The sequence below is a fragment of the Hyla sarda genome, chromosome 11 (genome assembly GCF_029499605.1).
Source record: "Hyla sarda isolate aHylSar1 chromosome 11, aHylSar1.hap1, whole genome shotgun sequence".
Taxonomy (NCBI): domain Eukaryota; kingdom Metazoa; phylum Chordata; class Amphibia; order Anura; family Hylidae; genus Hyla; species Hyla sarda.
The window spans coordinates 76,149,079-76,164,545 of NC_079199.1; the positions used below are offsets into that span (position 1 = coordinate 76,149,079).

A 15,467-nucleotide genomic window follows, 5' to 3' on the forward strand; every position below is an offset into this window, starting at 1 on the left:
AAAGTGGGTGTGTCCACGTATATTGTCTGCTTAATATGATATTTTCAAAGGGGTGAGAGTCCAGTTTACATCAAAACTTTCACACCAGCTTTTTGATAGTGTAGAAATCAAAGAAATGGTTGTAGTTTTATTGTTTCGTTGACTTTTTTTCTTTTTTTTGGGGGGGGGGGGGGGGGAAAGGTGTCATGTAAGTAATTATTAAAAATTTATATATATATATATACTTTTATATATTTTTTTCTTGGTCACTGCACCTGCACTCACATTTAAGCTCAGAAAGGTTTTATTTATACAGTTATTGCTTGTCTGGGCACTAGTAACCATGGAATATTTCGTGAGATGTTTCCACCAGAATTTTCTTGGATGTAAAAGTTGGCACAAAAATTGCCGATTTTGGCACCAAACTCGGCAATTTTGGCATAAAAAAATCTCATGGTTGCAACAATAAAATATTTTGGTCCAAAAAAATAAAGAAAAGTGGCACAAAAATGAATTTTCACATATTTTCAAAGCAACAAAAGAGACCTTTGAAAATGTGAGGAGAAAAAAAAGGTGTGAATAATAACAGTAGTTTTTGAGAATCTCCCCCAGAATGTCTGGGTTTAAAAAATATGTAATTTTGCTGAACAATCTGTCCCCTTAACACTAAATCAGTGTTTACCAACCAGAATGCCTCCAAGTTTTGCAATACTTGGCATGCTGGGAGTTGAAGTTCTGCAAAAGCTGGAAGCACCCTGTTAGCAGAAATTAGTGTGCAGCATGGGTATGTAGCAGAGCTGAATGTGATTATGTGTAAGCATGACCACACACACACTCAACATTGTTACATACACCTGATCACACACTCAGGTCTGCTAAATACACCTGATCACACACTCAGCTCTGCCTAATATACACACTCACACACTCAACTCTGCTACATACACACAACCAAACACTCAGCTCTGCTACATGCACACACACACTCAGCTCTGCTACATATACACACTCACACACTCAGCTCTGCTACATACACACACTTACACACTTAGCTCTGCTACATACACACACTCACACACTTAGCTCTGCTACACACGCACTTATACACTCAGTTCTGCTACATACACACTCACACACTCAACTTTGCTACATACACACACTTACACACTCAACTCTGCTACATACACACATTCACACACTCAAATCTGTTACATACACACACTCAACTTTGCTACATAAACACACTCAGCTCTGCTACATACACACATTTACACATTCAACTCTTCTACATACACACACTCACACTCAACTCTGCTCCATATACACACTCAGCTCTGCTACATACACACACTCACACACTCAACTTTGCTACATACACACACTTACACACATAGCTCTGCTACATACACACACTCACACACTTAGCTCTGCTACACACACACTTATACAGTCAGTTCTGCTACATACACACTCACACACTCAACTTTGCTACATACACAAATTCACACACTCAAATCTGCTACATACACACACTCAACTTTGCTACATAAACACACTCAGCTCTGCTACATACACACATTTACACATTCAACTCTTCTACATACACACTCACACTCAACTCTGCTCCATATACACACTCAGCACTGCTACATACACACACACACTCCACTCTGCTACATACACACACTCACACATTCAACTCTGCTACATACACACACTCACACTCAACTATGCTGCATATACATACTCAGCTTTGCTACATACACACATTCACACTTAACTCTGCTACATACACACATTAACACACTCAACTCTGCTACATATACACACTCAGCTCTGCTACATACACACATTCACACACTCAGGTCTGCTACATTCACACTCTTACATACTCAGCTTTGCTACATACACACACTTACACACTCAGCTCTGCTACATGCACATACTCACACACTCATTTCTGCTACATACACACACTCGACTCTGCTACATACACTCACTCAACACTGCTACATACACACACTTACAAACTCAGCTCTATTACACACACTCAACTCTGCTACATACACACACTCAAACACAACTCTGCTACATACACACACTCACGCACTAAACTCTGCTACATACATTCACACACTAAACTCTGCTACATACACACACTCAACTCTGCTACATACACACATTCACACACTCAACTCTGCTATATATACACACTAAGCTCTGCTACATATACACATTCACACACTCAACTTTGCTACATACACAAATTCACACACTCAAATCTGCTACATACACACACTCAACTTTGCTACATAAACACACTCAGCTCTGCTACATACACACATTTACACATTCAACTCTTCTACATACACACTCACACTCAACTCTGCTCCATATACACACTCAGCTCTGCTACATACACACACACACTCCACTCTGCTACATACACACACTCACACATTCAACTCTGCTACATACACACACTCACACTCAACTATGCTGCATATACATACTCAGCTTTGCTACATACACACATTTACACTTAACTCTGCTACATACACACATTAACACACTCAACTCTGCTACATATACACACTCAGCTCTGCTACATACACACATTCACACACTCAGGTCTGCTACATTCACACTCTTACATACTCAGCTTTGCTACATACACACACTTACACACTCAGCTCTGCTACATGCACATACTCACACACTCATTTCTGCTACATACACACACTCGACTCTGCTACATACACTCACTCAACACTGCTACATACACACACTTACAAACTCAGCTCTATTACACACACTCAACTCTGCTACATACACACACTCAAACACTCAACTCTGCTACATACACACATTCACGCACTAAACTCTGCTATATATACACACTCAGCTCTGCTACATATACACATTCACACACTCAACTCTGCTACATACACTCAGTCACACACTCAGCTCTGCTACATACACACACTTACACACTCAGCTCTGCTACATACACACACTCACACACCTGCCTCTGCTACATACACATACTCACACATATACATAGACCTAACAGCGATATCTTCTTGTATCTCCCTGCACATACAGTGGTATATTCTTAGCTGTGGTCACCATGGTTACACTACACAGGTGCAATCTCCTGCACTCATCAAGAGCAGCTGGGGAGTTTGAATTTTACACAGTTTGAAGTCTGAACTGTGCCGGAAGTATTTCACCTGCACTATAACCTGGTGTATTTTCCAGTTGAATCAGGTTAGACTGCGGGTGAAGGGGTGATCATAAGTGGTCTATAATCATTTCATTTTTTTTAAAAGGTACATGAAAAAGATTTTAAGTATCACAGAGATAATCTGACTGGCGACAAAAGCATAGTAATCTCCGCAATCCATGCATATACATACTTAGCTTTGCTACATACACACATTTACACTTAACTCTGCTACATACACACATTAACACACTCAACTCTGCTACATATACACACTCAGCCCTGCTACATACACACATTCACACACTCAGGTCTGCTACATTCACACTCTTACATACTCAGCTTTGCTACATACACACACTTACACACTCAGCTCTGCTACATGCACATACTCACACACTCATTTCTGCTACATACACACACTCGACTCTGCTACATACACTCACTCAACACTGCTACATATACACACTTACAAACTCAGCTCTATTACACACACTCAACTCTGCTACATACACACACTCAAACACTCAACTCTGCTACATACACACATTCACACACTCAAACACTCAACTCTGCTACATACAAACATTCACACACTCAACTCTGCTATATATACACACTCAGCTCTGCTACATACACACACACTCAACTCTGCTACATACACACATTCACATACTCAACTCTGCTATATATACACACTCAGCTCTGCTACATATACACATTCACACACTCAACTCTGCTACATACACTCAGTCACACACTCAGCTCTGCTACATACACACACTTACACACTCAGCTCTGCTACATACACACACTCACACACCTGCCTCTGCTACATACACATACTCACACATATACATAGACCTAACAGCGATATCTTCTTGTCTCTCCCTGCACATACAGTGGTATATTCTTAGCTGTGGTCACCATGGTTACACTACACAGGTGCAATCTCCTGCACTCATCAAGAGCAGCTGGGGAGTTTGAATTTTACACAGTTTGAAGTCTGAACTGTGCCGGAAGTATTTCACCTGCACTATAACCTGATGTATTTTCCAGTTGAATCAGGTTAGACTGCGGGTGAAGGGGTGATCATAAGTGGTCTATAATCATTAAAAAAAATTTAAAAGGTACATGAAAAAGATTTTAAGTATCACAGAGATAATCTGACTGGCGACAAAAGCATAGTAATCTCCGCAATCCAAATGGAAAATTAAATGCATGATTTAGAGCATCTTGCTAAGTGCAGTCCAAGATGGCTTTAAAAATATGGTCATCCCGCAAGATTTCTGTCGGTAAATGAAATGTATGCAGTTAATTAATTTGTGTGTACTAAATATGTCACTCCAAGGTACACCAAAACTTACACATCTGGAGGAAATGTGCGCAAAAAAAGACGCAAAAAAACAGCTTGCGCAAAACTTTGCGCAAAAAATTAAACACAATGTGTGTAAGCACACCCTTCTCCAATTTCCCCAAATAGCAGGGGGGTGAAAGATATTGTAGGGAAAGAGTATAAAGAAAAAGGGGGGAGGTGTAGAATGCATTTGACTGATTTCACATTGGGGTGACCAAAACTAGGCAACCAGTACTACTCGCCAAGTTCGCACAAAAAAAGTCCCCTCCAGGAGCTCACAATTTATCAAAACCTGTGCAGAGGAAATGTTGCCCAGTTGCCCATAGCAACCAATCAGCTTGCTTATTTTATTTTTAACAAGGCCTCTGCAAAATTAATTTTAATCTGACAATGAAAATTAATCTGATTGGTTGCTATTGGCAACTGGTCAACTTTTCCTTTGCCCAGATTTTGATAAATCTCCCCAAAAATCTCTAAAGGATGAAAGATGATACTCTTCCTGTACATAGGTTTTGATAAATATCCCATGTGTCTAGAAGTTCAGCACTGAGGCCATTGAAATGATTGTGTTAGTTACATGAATCTGGTGTTAATAGTGAGAAATGTATAGAAAAACATGTAGTGTCCTACCTGTGCCGTCCATCAGATGAATGTTGCTGCATCCTAGGAGTTTGTTAAAAGGGAATAGAAAACAGAGCTATTTGTTTCCAAAAACAGCACCATACCTGTCCTCATGTTGTATGTAATATTACAAGTTTTCTCCATTCCCTTTTGAAGAATTGAGCAGCGATATCACACACAACATTAGGACAGAGGTGGTGCAGTTTTCAGAAGAAATCAGCTCTGATTTTCTCATCCTGGATTACCCCTTTCAACTTCTCTTTGCTGAATGTTTTCTTTATCCTGTCCTAGGCATTTTGAAGGCATGCTAGGAACCAATCTTCTTGGTTTGTTGGTTGTATTCGGCTGCTCCTGGCCATCCTCCCTCTGATCCTTGAAATGTCTTGTCTTCTTTGTTGCCTGATTATAAGAAAGGCAAAGATATAGCTAATCCCTTGTGAGGTCACATGTGTGATGTCACCAACCTTGTCTCACAGTTCTATAAGCGAGGGAAGAAATGTAAAAAAACACACACACATATAATATATATATAGATAGATAGATACTTGTCTCTATTGCTATGGAAAAGGGTAATTTTTGAATTTTTCTGCCATTTTCTTCTACATAGCAGTTCTATTCTGCATGCTTTAATCTATATATCTATCTATATATATGTGTGTATGTGTGGACGTTCCGGCATCACGTCCAAACGGCTAAAGATATTAACATGAAACTTGGTACACATGTTACTTATATGTCAACAACAAACATAGGATAGGTGATTTAACCCTTACTCACCCCCATTTGCCAGGGGCGGGGTTTATGTTTAAAGTCCCATACAAGTCAATGGGAAATGTATGTTCCCACATAACTTCAAGAGATATTTCAATACCTGGTACACATATTACTGGTTGGGATAGGAGGTCGGGATATGAGGACTGGAAAGGAGGATGGGATAGAAGGTCGGGATAGGAGGACGGGATAGGAGGACCAGGATAAGAGGTCGGGATAGGAGGTCGATATAGGAGGACGGGATAGGAGGTCAAGATAGGAGGTCGAGATAGGAGGTCGAGATAAGAGGTCAAGATAGGAGGTCAAGATATGATGACGAGATAGGAGGTCGGGATATGGGGTTGGGATATGACAAAAATATATGAGGAGGGGATATGAAATCAAAAGCTTCCTCCTTTGTTTATTTTCCTCCCCAACAAGGATTAGAAAGGAAAAAGCGGGCAATGCCGGGTATTCAGCTAGTATATATATATATAAAACTCAATGGGGGAGATTTAACAAAACTTGTGCAGAGCAAGAGTGGTGCAGTTGCCCTTGGCAACCAATCAGATTGCTTCTTTCATTTTACAGAGGCCTTTTAAAAAAAGGAAAGAAGAAAGCTGATTGGTTGCTATGGGCAACTGGGCAACTTTTCCTGTGGACAGGTTTTGATAAATCTCCCCCAATGTGAGTGTGTGTATGTATGTGTGTATGTTCCAGCATCACGTCCAAACGGCAAAAGATATTAACATGAAACTTGGCACACATGTTACTTATATGTCAACAACAAAGATAGGATAGGTGATTTAACCCTTACTCAACCCCATTTGCCAGGGTTAGGGTTTTTGTTTAAAGTCCCATACAAGTCTATGGAAAATACTGCATAACTTTTGAAATGGCTGGAGATATTTCGATAATACCCTTAACTACCCCCATTTGTGAGGGTCAGGGTTTTTGTTTAACCCCTTCACAACGAGTGACGTACATGTACGGCGCCACGAAGTGTCACTTGGCGCGCGGCGACGTACATGTACGCCGCAGGGTTCCGGGAGCGCCACGTCACCGGTAGCGGTGATCGGGCCGGGATGACTGCTGTTATCTAACAGCAGGCATCCCAGCACATCGCCGAGGGGGGTACTGAGACCCCCCCCATGACCGCGATGGGCACAAATAGCAGGTCAATTCAGACCTGCGATCTGCGCGATTCCGGGTCATACGGGTCACTGGTGACCCGGAAAATAAGAGGGATCGGGGGTGTCCGAGACACTCTTGATCCCCCTGAAGGGATAGGAGTTTGGTGGCAGGGGTGCCACCCCTCCTATCCCTGCTATTGGTCGGCCGAGCAACCGACCAATAGCAGACCGGGGGAGGGGGGGTTAAAGTTTGGTTTCCCCGCTTTGCCCACCTATCGGTGTCCGGGAAAAATGGGGGAACTGTCCAGGGACCGGCGCCGAAGGTCCCTTACCTGGATCCCGGAACCCGGAGCGCGATCCTCCATGCGGGGATCCCCCATGTGCGGCGGCAGCAGCAATTCATCCGGGTCCTGCCAGGTGAGTTGTTGCCTAGCAACATCCGGAGGACCACAGTTTACAGAGGGGTTCAGGTTGTAGATCACTATGCAGTGGTCTCAAACTGTAGACCTCCAGATGTTGCAAAACTACAACTCTCAGCATGCCCAGAAAGCAGTTTGCTGTCTGTGCATGCTGCGAGTTGTAGTTTTGCAACATCTGGAGGGCCACAGTTTAGAGACCACTGGACAGTGATTTACAACCTGAACCCCTCTAAATCTTGCAAAACTACAACTCCCAGCATTCAGGAACAGCATAAGGCTGTCTTGGCATGCTGGGAGTTGTACTTGCGTGCCACCTGCCGTTGTATAACTACATCTCTCAGCATGCCCTTCCGCAATCAGTACATGCTGGGAGTTGTAGTTTTGCAACAGCTGGAGGCACACTGGTTGGAAAATACTGAGTTAGGTCATAGAACCTAATTCAAGGTTTTTCAACCAGTGTGCCCCCAGCTGTTGCAAAACTACAACTCCCAGCATGCATGGTCTGTCAGTGTATGCTGGGAGTTGTAGTTTTGACCCCCCTCCCATGTGAATGTACAGGCCACATTCACACTGGAGGCAGATTACAGTGAGTTCCCCGCTTCAAGTTTGAGCTGCAGCAAATTTTCCGCCGCAGCTCAAACTCCTAGCGGGAGACTCAGTGTAATCTGCCTCCAGTGTGAATGCAACCTAAAAACACTACACTACACCAACATAAAATAAAGAGTAAAACACTACATATACACACATACACTACCCCCCCTACCACCCCCCTTCCCCAATAAAAATGAAAAACTTATTGTACGGCAGTGTTTCTAAGATGGAGCCTCCAGCTGTTGCAAAACGAAAACTCCCAGCATTTCTGGCCAGCAATTGACTGTCCAAGCATGCTGGGAGTTTTACAACAGCTGGAGGCACCCTGTTTGGGAATCACTGGCATAAAATACCCCTATATCCCTAATTCAGGCCTCAAATGCGCATGGCACTCTTATTTTGAAGCCCTGTTGTATTTCAAGGCAACAGTATAGGGTCACATATGGGGTATCACTGTACTCGGGAGAAACTGCCTAACAAATTTTGGGGGGCTTTTTCTCCTTTTACCCCTTATGAAAAGGAACAGTTGGGGTCTACACCAGCATGTTAGTGTAAAAAAATAAACATTTTTACACTAACATGCTGGTGTTGCCCTATACTTTTCATTTTCACAAGAGGTAAAAGGGAAAAACACCCCCCAAAATTTGTAACGCAATTTCTCCCGAGTACGGAGATACCCCTTATGTGGGCGCAAAGTGCTCTGGGGCACACAACAAGGCCCAGAAGGGAGAGTGCGCCATGTACATTTGAGGTGATTTGCACAGGTGTGGCTGATTGTTACAGCGGTTCTGACAAAACACACCCACATGTGACCCCATTTTGGAAACTACACCCCTCACAGATTTTCCTTACAAGCAGAGAGCTTCAAAGTTAGAAAAATGCGAAATTTAAATTTTTTTCATCAAATTTGGGGATTTTTCACCAAGAAAGGTTGCAAGTTACCACAAAAATTTACCACTATGCTAAAGTAGAATATGTCACGAAAAAACAATCTCAGAATCAGAATGATAAGTAAAAGCATTCCAGAGTTATTAATGTTTAAAGCAAAAAAGGGCTTCGTCCTAGAGGTGAAAATGGGCTGCATTAAAGTCCCATGCAAATCATTGGGAAATGTATGTTCCCACATAACTTCCGTACAGCTGAAGATATTTCGATAATACCTGGTACACATATTACTTGTATGTCAAATAAAAAGATATGATAGTTAAATTAACCCTTACATACACCCTTATATAAAAGATGGGTTTTTGTTTCAAGTCCCATGCAAGTATATGGGACTTCCAGTACCTTACTCCACAAGCTCCGTTCTGCATCTCCTGGTGAATGTGTCAATCTGGCTTGCAAGCCACACCCCATCTCACATAGACAAGCCCACATTTTAAGCAACACTCCTTATATTATCTACCCTTATTGTGCATCGGTCTGGCTTGCAAATCACGCCCGGTCCCACAAAGCCACGTCCCCTTCTATTTTGAGCTTACAATAACTTCATCACAAATCAGTCTCATCTGAGGACAGGATAGGAGGATGGGACATAAGGAAGGGATATGAGGTCGGGATATGAGGACAGGATATGAGGATGGGCTATAAGGATGGTATATGAGGTCGGGATATAAAGACGGGATGTGGGGATAGGATATGAGGATGGGATATAAGGTCGGGATATGAGGATGGGATATGAGGTCAAGATAGGAGGTGGGAATATGAGGACAGGATATAAGGATGGGATATGAGGTTGAGATATGAGGACAGAATATGAGAATGGAATATGAGGACGGGATAGGAGGTCGAGATATGAGGACAGGATTTGAGGATGGGATATGAGGATAGCATATAAGGTCGGGATATGAGGACAGGATATGAAGTCAGGATATGAGGACGGGATATGAGGTTGGGACATAAGGACGGGATATGAGGTCAGCATATGAGGATGGGATATGAGGATAGCATATGAGGACAGGATATGAGGATGGGACATAAGGACGGGATATGAGGTTGTGATATGAGGATGGGATATGAGGACAGAATATGAGGTCAGGATATGAGGATGGGATGTGAGGATGGGATAGGAGGATGGGATATTAGGTCTGAATAGGAGGACAGCATATGAGGATGGCATACAAGGTCGGGATATGAGAATGGGATATGAGGACAGGATAGGAGGTCGGGATAAGAGGATGGGATATAAGGTCGGGATATGAGGTAGGGATATGAGGACAAGATGTGAGGACGGGATGTGAGGTCGCGATATGAGGACAGGATATTAGGTCGTGATAAGAGGATGGATATGAGGACAGGATATGAGGTCGGGATATGAGGAAGGGATATGAGGATTGGATTGGAGGTCAAGATAGGAGGTCGGGATAGGAGGTCGAGATAGAAGGATGGGATATGGGGACGGGATATGAGGATGGGATAGGAGGACGGAATAGGAGGTCGGGATAAGAGGTCGGAATAGGAGGACGGGATAGGACGACGGGATAGGAGGCTGAGATATGATGACGGGATAGGAGATTGGGATATGAGGACGGGATATGGGGTTGGGATATGACAACAATATATGAGGACGGGATATGAAGTCAAAAGCTTCCTCCTTTGTTTATTTTCCTCCCCAACAAGGATTAGGAAGGAAAAACTGGGCAATGCTGGGTATTCATCTATTATATATATAAAACTCAATGAGGGAGATTTATCAAAACTTGTGCAGAGCAAGAGTGGTGCAGTTGCTCATGGCAACCAATCAGATTGCTTCTTTCATTTTACAGAGGCCTTATTAAAAACGGAAAGAAGCAAGCTGATTGGTTGCTATGGGCAACTGAACAACTTTTCCTGTGGACAGGTTTTGATAAATCTCCCCCAATGTGTGTGTGTATGTATGTGTGTGTATGTTCCAGTATCACGTTTAAACGGCAAAAGATATAAACATGAAACTTGGCACACACGTTACTTATATGTCAACAACAAAGATATGATAGGTGATTTAACCCTTACTCAACCCCATTTGCCAGGGTCAGGGTTTTTGTTTAACCCCTTCATGACCCAGCCCATTTTCACCTTCATGACCTGGGCATTTTTTGAAAATCTGACCACTGTCACTTTAAACATTAATAACTTTGGAATGCTTTTACTTATCATTCTGATTCCGAGATTGTTTTTCCGTGACATATTCTACTTTATGTTATTGGTAAAATTTCACTGATATTTGTATCCTTTCTTGGTAAAAAATCTAAAAATTTCATGAAAATTTAGAAAATTTTGCATTTTTCTAACTTTGAAAGTCTCTGCTTGAAAGGAAAATGGATATTCCAAATAAATTACATATTGATTCACATATACAATATGTCTACTTTGTGTTTGCATAAAAAAATTGACAAGTTTTTACTTTTGGAAGACACCAGAGGGCTTCAAAGTTCCGCAGCAATTTTCCAATTTTTCTCAAGATTTTCAAAATCGTAATTTTTCAGGGCCCAGTTCAGGTTGGAAGTGGATTTTAAGGGTCTTCATATTAGAAATACCCCATAAATGACCCCATTATAAAAACTTCACCCCCCAAAGTATTCAAAATGACATTCAGTAAGTGTTTAAACCCTTTAGGTGTTTCACAGGAATAGCAGCAAAGTGAAGGAGAAAATTCTAAATCTTCATTTTTTACACTCGCATTTTCTTGTAGACCCAATTTTTGAATTTTTACAAGGGGTAAAAGGAGAGAAATCACCCTAAAATTTGTAACCCAATTTCTCTCGAGTAAGGAAATACCTCATATGTGTATGTAAAGTGTTCGGCGGGCGCAGTAGAGGGCTCAGAAGGGAAGGAGCGACAGTGGGATTTTGGAGAGTGAGTTTTTCTGAAAGGGTTTTGGGGGGGCATGTCCCATTTAGGAAGCCCCTATGGTGCCAGAACAGTGGACCCCCCCCCCCCACATGTGACCCCATTTTGGAAACTATACCCCTCATGGAATTTAATAAGGGGTGCAGTGAGCATTTACACCCCACTGGCGTTTGACAGATATTTGAAACAGTGGACTGTGCAAATCAAAAATTTTATTTTTCATTTTCACAGACCACTGTTCCAAAAATCTGTCATACACCAGTGGGGTGTAAATGCTCACTGCACCCCTTATTAAATTCCGTGAGGGGTGTAGTTTCCAAAATGGGGTCACATATGGATATTTATTGTTTTGCGTTTGTCAGAACTGCTGTAACAATCAGCCACCCCTGTGCAAATCGCCTCAAATGTACATGGCGCACTCTCCCTTCTGGGCCTTGTTGTGCGCCCCCAGAGCACTTTGTGCCCACATATGGGGTATCTCCGTAGTCGGGAGAAATTGCGTTACAAATTTTGGGGGTCTTTTTTCCCTTTTACCTCTTGTGAAAATGAAAAGTATAGGGCAACACCAGCATGTCAGTGTAAAAAATTTATTTTTTTACACTAACATGCTGGTGTAGACCCCAACTTCACCTTTTCATAAGGGGTTAAAGAAGAAAAAGCCCCCCAAAATTTGTAAGGCAATTTCTCCCGAGTACGGCGATACCCCATATGTGTCCCAAAACTGTTGCCCTGAAATACGACAGGGCTCCAAAGTGAGAGAGCGCCATGCGCATTTGAGGCCTGAATTAGGGATTTGCATAGGGGTATTCTATGCCAATGATTCCCAAACAGGGTGCCTCCAGCTGTTGCAAAACTCCCAGCATGCCTGGACAGTCAATGGCTGTCCGGCAATACTGGGAGTTATTATTTTGCAACAGCTGGAGGCTCCGTTTTGGAAACAGTAGCGTACCAGACGTTTTTCATTTTTTGGGGGGAGGGGGGCTGTGTAGGGGTATGTGTATATGTAGTGTTTTTTACTTTTTATTTTAGGTTAGTGTTAGTGTAGTGTAGTGTTTTTAGGGTACAGTCACATTGGCAGAGGTTCACAGCAAGTTTGCCGCTGGAAGTTTGAGCTGCAGCGCAAAATTTGCGCCATCTCAAACTTGCAGCACTCACTGTAAATCTCCGCCCATGTGAGTGTACCCTGTACATTCACATTGGGGGGGGGGGGGGGGGGTCAAACATCCAGCTGTTGCAAACTCCGAGCATGCCCTTTGGCTGTCCGTGCATGCTGGGAGTTGTAGTTTTGCAACAGCTGGAGGAACGCTGGTTTGGAAACACTAAGTTAAGTAATAAAGTTTCAAGTGTTTTGCAACCAAACTTAGTGTTTCCAAACCAGTGTGCCTCCAGCTGTTGCAAAACTACAACTCCCAGCATGCATGGTCTGTCAGTGCATGCTGGAAGTTATAGTTTTGCAACAATTGCAACAGCTGGAGGCACTGAGGTAGGAAACGGACAATGTTTCCCAACTAGTGTGCCTCCAGTTGTTGCAAAACTACAACTCCCAGCATGCCCAGACTGCCCAGACTGCCCAGGCATGCTGGAAGTTGTAGTTCGGCAATATCTGAAGGATCAGATGTTGCCGAACTACAACTTCCAGCATGCTTGGGCAGTTTGGGCATGCTGGGAGTTGTAGTTTTGCAACATCTGGAGGTCCACAGTTTGGAGACCACTGTATAATGGTCTCCAATCTGTGCTCTTCCAGATGTTAGAGAACTACAACTCCCAGCATGCCTGGACAGACTGAGCATGCTGAGATTTGTAGTTTTGCAACATCTGGAAGAGCACAGATTGGAGACCATTATACAGTGGTCTCCAAACTGTGGACCTCCAGATGTTGCAAAACTACAACTCCCAGCATGCCCAGAAAGCCAAAGGCTGTCTGGGCATGCTGGGAGTTGCAGTATTGAAACTCTCAGAGGCAGCAGTGAGATCGCTTTACGGCGATCTCACTGCTGCCAATGAAGATGCCGCTCTGCTGCCGGAAACTCACCTCCGGGACGCAGCGCAGCCAGGACCGCATGGAGGACGCCGGGACCGCCGGGACCGCTCGGGACACCGCTCGGACGGGTAAGTGACGCCGGGGGACGGGTCAGGGACACTTAGCAGAGCGGTGTGTGTCCCGATCCCCGTGATCGGGACTCACACACCGCGCTGCTAAGTATTTTCATAGCGAAACGCTTCTATCAGCTAGTCAGATTTGACCAGCTGATAGCAGCGATCGCTGGGGGGGGTGGGGGATGAAACCCCCCGTGGTCGCACGGTAAGATGGCTGGCTATCAGTGATAGCCACCATCTTTCCGGGAGCTGCGGGGTGCCGCGAGTAGCGGCAGTAATGTTCATGACGTACCTGTATGTCATGGGTCGGGAACACCTTGCCACCCATGACGTACAGGTATGTCATAGGTCGGGAAGGGGTTAAAGTCCCATACAAGTCTATGGAAAATATATGTTACTGCATAACTTTCAAAAATGGCTTGAGATATTTCGATAATACTTGGTCACGTGTTACTTTTATGACCACTTAAACTATAGGATAGTTAATTTATCCCTTAACTACCCCCATTTGTCAGGGTCGGGGTTTTTGTTTAAAGTCCCATGCAAATCATTGGGAAATGTATGTTCCGACATAACTTCCGTACAGCTGGAGATATTTCAATAATACCTGGTACACATATTACTTATATGTCAAATGAAAAGATATGATAGTTAAATTAACCCTTTTTTTTAAATAAAAGATGGGTTTTTGTTTTAAGACCCATTCAAGTATATGGGACTTCCAGTACCTTACTCCACAAGCTCCGTTCTGCATCTCCTGGTGAATGTGTCAATCTGGCTTGCAAGCCATACCCCATCTCACATAGACAAGCCCACATTTTAAGCCCCACTCCTTATATTATCTACCCTTTTATGTGCATCGGTCTGGCTTGCAAATCATGCCCAGTCCCACAAAGCCATGTCCCCTTCTATTTTCAGCTTACAATATCTTCATCACAAATCAGTCCCATCTGAGGATAGGATATGAGGATGGGATATAAGGTCGGGATATGAGGATGGGATATGAGGTCAAGATAGGAGGTGGGAATATGAGGACAGGATATAAGGATGGGATATGAGGTTGAGATATGAGGACAGAATATGAGAATGAAATATGAGGACGGGATAGGAGGATGGGACATAAGGACGGGATATGAGGTTGTGATATGAGGTTGTGATATGAGGATGGGATATGAGGACTGGATTGGAGGACGGGATATTAGGTCTGGATAGGAGGACAGCATATGAGGATGGCCTATGAGGTCGGGATATGAGAATGGGATATGAGGACAGGATATGAGGTCGGGATATGAGGACAGGATAAGAGGAGGGGATATAAGGTCGGGATATGAGGACAGGATATTAGGTCGTGATAAGAGGATGGATATGAGGACAGAATATGAGGTTGGGATACACTAATACTGTTCTCACTTTGCCAAGTTATCGGACAACCTGGCCCCAAAATGATGTATTATAAAAGGATAGCA

General features: G+C 43.2%; 1 protein-coding gene across 11 annotated transcripts in view; it reads right to left on the minus strand.

Moving 5' to 3' along the window:
- Positions 1-15,467, minus strand: part of LOC130295447 (uncharacterized) — a 181,540-nt gene that overhangs the window by 152,751 nt on the left and 13,322 nt on the right. For 10 of the 11 annotated variants that reach the window (XM_056546217.1, XM_056546226.1, XM_056546225.1 and 7 more), the window contains exon 2: positions 5,193-5,582. Coding sequence is in view for 1 of the 11 variants with exons in the window: in XM_056546228.1 (XP_056402203.1) it covers positions 5,193-5,224 (32 nt within the window). In the remaining 10 variants the exon portion in view is untranslated. Of the gene's footprint in view, positions 1-5,192; positions 6,197-15,467 lie in introns of those variants that run through there. The other variant, XM_056546216.1, reaches the window with a different exon arrangement.